Source organism: Oncorhynchus kisutch, linkage group LG18, assembly GCF_002021735.2.
Source record: "Oncorhynchus kisutch isolate 150728-3 linkage group LG18, Okis_V2, whole genome shotgun sequence".
Classification (NCBI taxonomy): Eukaryota; Metazoa; Chordata; class Actinopteri; order Salmoniformes; family Salmonidae; genus Oncorhynchus; species Oncorhynchus kisutch.
In genome coordinates, this window is record NC_034191.2 from 31,167,732 (window position 1) to 31,173,968 (window position 6,237).

The window sequence follows — 6,237 nt, forward strand, 5'->3', positions numbered from 1 at the left end:
TAGCACAGTGTCTAAAGAAGGGCCAGAAGTATACAGAATGGTGTCGTCTGCGTAGAGGTGGATCAGAGAATCACCAGCAGCAAGAGCGACATCATTGATGTATATAGAGAAGAGAGTCGACCCGAGAATTGAACCCTGTGGCACCCCCATAGAGACTGCCAGGGGTCCGGACAACAGGCCCTCCGATTTGACACACTGAACTCTATCAGAGAAGTAGTTGGTGAACCAGGCGAGGCAGTTATTTGATAACCCAAGGCTGTTGAGTCTGCCGATAAGAATGTGGTGATTGACAGAGTTGAAAGCCTTTGCCAGGTCGATGAATACGGCTGCACAGTACTGTATCGATGGCAGTTATGATATCGTTTAGGACCTTGAGCGTGGCTAAGATGCACCCATGACCAGCTCTGAAGCCAGATTGCATAGCGGAGAAGGTACGGTGGGATTCAAAATGGTCTGTGATCTTTTTGTTAACTTGTCTTTCGAAGACAGAAAGGAAGGGTAGGATAGAGATAGGTCTGTAACAGTTTGGATCCAGAGTGTCTTCCTCTTTGGAGACGGGGATGACCGTGGCAGCTTTCCAATCTTTGGGGATCATGGATTTATCGGTGGTGACAGTGTTTCCTAGCCTCAGTGCAGTGAGCTGCTGGGAGGAGGTGCTCTTATTCTCCATGGACTTTAGTGTCCCAAACCTTTTTTGAGTTTTTGCTACAGGATGCAAATTTCTGTTTGAAAAAGCTAGCCTTAGCTTTCCTAACTGCTTGTGTATATGGGTTCCTAACTTCCCTGAAACGTTGCATATCACGGGGGCTATTTGATGCTAGTGCAGTACACCACAGATTGTTTTTGTGCTGGTCAAGGGCAGTCAGGTCTGGAGTGAACCAAGGGCTATATCTGTTCCTGCTTCTACATTTTTTTAATGGGGCATGCTTATTTAAGATGGTGAGGAAGGCACTTTTAAAGAATAACCATTCATCCTGTGCTGACGGGATGATGTCGATATCCTTCCAGGAGGTCAGAACGCTCGGATCAACCCCACTCCTCGAATAGAGCGTACACTGGACGCTCTGAATGCTCTGAGAGCAAAATGCTCTGAATTTCCGAGAGTTCTCTGAGCACACTCACCAGAGGGAATTTATGAACACACCCTGTGAGTCATCATACCCATAAAACCTAGCGGTCAAACAGGAAAATGGTTCCAATCGTTTTTTTACCATTCATTTTTTCCATAGGGGATTTAGTAACACTTAAAATAAGGGCTGTGTTTCATGTGGGCTTACCCTGGGGTGACGTTTTAATAACCAAGTAAATCTCACACTTTTATTCATATATTCGCCTGTATTTACCCCCCAAAAATGCCATCTAATGTGGCTATCTTAAAGAACTACAAATGCCATCATGATCTGGGCTGGGATATGGAGACAGGGGCTAGGGTAAGTAGAGGGGCTAGTGGCTAGTAGAGGGGCTAGGGGATGGGGTTAGGATAGAGGGCCGAGGGGTTAGCAGAGGGCCTAGTGGTTAGCACGCACACCCCCCCCATACCCCCAATCGTCGTCATATATACCATGATCAATAGGACTGGTGTATATGTCTGATCTGTGTCAAAATGCATCACGTAGATCACTGCCTTCATTCCTTCCTCAGACCATGCCAGTCTGCACCCATCTTGACGGATATGTTTTACAACATGTCTTCTCTTTAATATGTTCCGTATGGCCATAGACTGACATGTAACCGTTTCCTGTGAATGGTTTTGGAGCAGCCTGTCAGACAGTGTGTCAGTCTATACAGGAGCAGACTGCTAGCTGGCATACCGTACTGTTACTGTTACTACTGGGATGGTTAATGAATCAGGTTGAGAGTCAGTGTGTTTGACAGAGCAGACCAACCAACCCAGAGACATGGTAGTGGAGGGAGTGGCGTTTTGGGCCCTGTCCAGAAACAGCCCCTAGCCCTTGTCCCCTATAGACACTTCATCTGTTGTAGATCTGGTAGAGTTGGATAGGGAGACGCAAAATGGTTGTAGCTCCGCCTTGGCCTCTGATAAAGACAACATCTGGCGGCTTTATATGTGAATGTACATTTTTATTGGTTTGGTACACAGACAGAAACAAGACAAAATCCCACTCAGCACTACATAATCTACTTAAATCGTTACACCACTTTCAATGTACAGCTCATAGAAGATTGGAATTTTCATTGTGTGTGTGTGTGTGTGTGTGTGTGTGTGTGTGTGTGTGTGTGTGTGTGTGTGTGTGTGTGTGTGTGTGTGTGTGTGTGTGTGTGTGTGTGTGTGTGTGTGTGTGTGTGTGTGTGTGTGTGTGTGTGTCTCACCCCCACAGAGCTCCAGAGGGAGGGCAGCATTGAGACTCTCAGCAACAGCTCTGGTTCCACCAGCGGCTCCATCCCCCGTAACTTTGAGGGCTACCGCTCTCCACTGCCCACCAACGAGAGCCAGCCCCTCAGCCTCTTCCCCTCCGGATTCCCCTAGAGGAGACCTTGGGTCAAATACTATTTTAAGTCTTTCAAATGCTTTGAGTGTTTGCTTTTGTCTGCCTGGGGTGCCTGATGGGATGGGACTACATTTTACAACTATTCTATTGGTTCTAGACAAGCTCAATAAAGCCCAGATAAAGTATTTGAACCCAGGTCTGCTACCTACCATCCATCCTACCTCTTCACACAGCACAGCCAGACAGTCCTGATGTCTTCCGGTCTCTCGCCATGTTGATGTTCATTAGGATGTTATTGTGAGCAGTGGTTCCCTTTTCATGTTCCCTCCTCTCTCTTTCCAAATCCAGGAACTGTCCAGTGTTACTCCCACCTACCGATGTGTGTGTCTCTGTCTGTCTGTGTGTGTGTCTCTGTCTGTCTGTCTGTCTCTGTCTGTCTGTCTGTCTGTGTGTGTGTGTCTCTGTCTGTCCGTCTGTCTGTCTGTGTGCGTGCGTGTGTGTGTGTGTGTGTGGTGATGTGTCACATGGCGTGTGTTTCATTTTGGGTGTGTGAAATAGTTGAAGTTTGTTATTTAGCTAGACATGTTGTTATGGAGTTAACTACGTGTCACTTTGACTTTTTCACAAGCATGTAAATGGTGATGGACCTAATGTAGCTGTAGTTTTTTACTTCTGAAGATAACGACCTTGCTCAGCATGCGCGCTGTAATGTATATTAGCTTTGCTTATTAAGACCAAATCACTTCCATGTATGGTTTTCTCTTCATTTGGTAACATTGATGGTTTTGGTGGGTATCTTTTTAGTTTGTTGAGTCGAGTGTCTTCTGATGATTTCATCTTGCTTTGATTAGGATTTTCTTTTTCTTTTTTTGCAACAAAAAACAGGTTTGTGCTTTAACAAAAGAAATGGCTTATTCCTTACTTGCGTGCACACACACCTCAAACACACCCCAAATGGTGAATAACTACTTTGCCAGCTTGCTTTTCTTTGCTAGACTTGACCAGACCACATAGGACTTGAAATGAAGTGTGATCTGATGCACTAGTGAGAACAGAAAGATAGACTCACCTTTGAGACTTAAAACAGGTTATAAATATTTGGTCACTGATTTTGTATTTAGTGTTTGTCAACATTTTAATTTATAACACGATACAATCCTAGTCCTTTGTCTGGGGAATGGATGTCTGGTTGACTACACGGGTCTGTTCAGAAAAATGCTACGTTACAGGACTTTCAGGTAGAAATACATTTTATAGAACACCCTACTGAACACAGCCATGTTCCCGTAATTCTGCATGTTGAATAAGTCGATGGCTACTGCTGCTTGGTCACTGGACAATGTAACATAAAAGAGGCATGATGAATGTATTCCTTTTAATACAGAACACATGCTTATTAATACATTTTTACTAATATTGGTTTTGTAAAATACCAAATCGTTATTTGCTATACATTCATGTTAATGAAATGTATTGATGTGTTATTATCACCCCTGGATACTCAATGATTTCATATATGCTTTAATAAATATTACACCTGCAGAGTCATTGTTTCAATCACGTGAACAAAAGTTATCAGCAAGTGCTTTTGTAAATGTAGTGACTTCTCGTTTAATTTAATGAAAATAAATAAACCACACCAAAGCCAGTGCACATTTTCTGCCAGTTTATTGTGGAAAAGCAGACCGTGAATACAACACTCTAAAACGTATCACTCAGATCAAGAGTCAAATGAACTTCAAAATGTTAAAAAATCAGTACAAGACTAATTGATGTAGGGCTTGTATTGTATTGGCTGAATTTCTTTAAATCGACAATTATGTGAACTGTCTTGTGCAACTGTCTTATTTAAATGCAATTCACTTACCTTAGACGGGACCAAAACTGGAGCTGAGACTGAAACAATGGCCATGTGAATGTGTTTGAGCAGGCATACTCAGGCATGCTCTGCTCTCTTCTTCAGGTTGTTTTCTCCATACAAAAAGAATCAATAGAACAGGCTTGGAACCCCTAACCCTGCCATTTTGACCTGATTTTACTGGTCCACCGATAGAGTAGCCCATTATGGGTGTGTTCATAAATTCACTCTGGCTATCTATTACAATTTCAGAGCACTCTTGTCTGAGTGTGCCAGAACGCAGATAACTGCTGAATTTACAAACGCTCAGCACCCGTTGAATATGGCTGATGCCAGTAAACGTCGGCAAAAAAGCGTAATTAAATATTTGCCAGCAGCACAGTAACAGTCACCAACGCTCTGGATAACATGAAAACAGCCTAATCAACTTTGCTAGAGGGAGTAAAATGGTCAGCGTGAGGTGTTCTCTCATTTGTTTTCTGGAAGTAGCTAGCCAATGTTGGCCAGTTAGCTTGGGTGCTTGACTGCCATTGTGAGGTCAGAATGCTCAGATCAACCCTACTCCTCGGCTAGAGCGTCCAGTGTACGCTCTGAACGGCCAGAGGGCTCTCTGAGCACACTCAGGCACACCAGAGTGAATTTACAAACACACCCTATGAGTCATAATACCCATTAAACCTAGCCTAATTTTAGAAACACTTAAGATAAGGGTTGTGTTTCATGTGGGCTTACCCTGGGGTGACGTTTTAATAACCATGTAAATCTCTAGGAGATATTAATATATTCACCTTTATTTACCCCCCAACAATGAAATGCTAATTAGCTGCTAATATGGCTATCCTGAAGAACTACAAATGCCATGATGATCTGGGCGAGACTGACGAATCGAGGCAAAGGTAAGAGTGCTAATTAGCACTTTCGATTCTGAGAGTAAATAGAGCGGAATATATTGATAAAAGTCACCTTGTCCGAGAGAGATTAACACGGTTATCAAAACATCATGCCAGGGTAAACCTACACAAAACACAGCCCTTATTTTAAGTGTTTCTAAAATCCCCTATGGGAAAAATGAATGGTGGAAAAATGATTAGAACCATTTCCCTGTTTGACCACTAGGTTTTATGAGAGTCATGACACCTCCACTGTGAGGCTCTATTATGGCATAATAGACTTGAATGGGGATGCCTGTTCTTTCCGTTATATTTCTATGGTTTGCCCACTGACACGCCCCTGGTGCTGTGACATGGTGCCTTGCAATGTCTCTCTGAGTCTGAGGGGACCATGCCCAGGCCAGTGCCCCAGCTGGCACCTCTACCAGGGGCAGGGGCCTGATAAGGAGGGCACACCTTAACTAATCATTTCACATCTGAAAAACTGTACCTGTGTTCTTATTGATCAAGTACAAATCGTACCTCCCTGTTTCAAAACGTTGTTTGCCTCCTTAACAGGCCCCTGGTCGTTACCCTCCTCTCCTGTGACAGTCTCCATTAATACCCATCCTCCTCTGCCAGCAAACTCTGAATAGGAGCAGAGAGAGGAGAGAGAGAAGGTTGGCACCAGGAGAGAAGCATCATTAATACATAGCTAGCTACAACCACTTATGGACAGGTTTGCTAAGCTTTTGCTAACATTGTTTTGCTCAAAAAAACACAACATCCACTGTAGAAAAATTTAATAAAATGATCTCTATCCAAACGTGTATATTTCTTTAACTTTGTGTATTTTATTAGTGTACTTATCTGTCTTGAAATGTGATGAAAATTGTTATTCACTTACATTCAATAATTTCTCAACAGACTAATAGCATTATATTGTGTGTACAATATCAGATCTTATATATTTTGATTGCATTTAATTGTTGTCATCCTCAACTAAATAGAGTATAAAACTGTTACATTGTTAGCAAATAAAGGCAAGTAAAATTCCCTA

At 42.9% G+C, this 6,237-nt stretch overlaps 1 protein-coding gene across 6 annotated transcripts in view; it reads left to right on the forward strand.

The window, feature by feature from the left end:
• The window catches only part of LOC109875543 (breast carcinoma-amplified sequence 3-like), a 314,869-nt gene extending 308,632 nt beyond the window's left edge, over window positions 1-6,237 (forward strand). For all 6 annotated transcript variants that reach the window (XR_004203964.1, XM_031795791.1, XM_031795790.1 and 3 more), the window contains one exon: window positions 2,340-6,237. Coding sequence is in view for 5 of the 6 variants with exons in the window: in XM_031795791.1 (XP_031651651.1) it covers window positions 2,340-2,488 (149 nt within the window). In the remaining variant the exon portion in view is untranslated. The remainder of the gene's footprint in view (window positions 1-2,339) is intronic.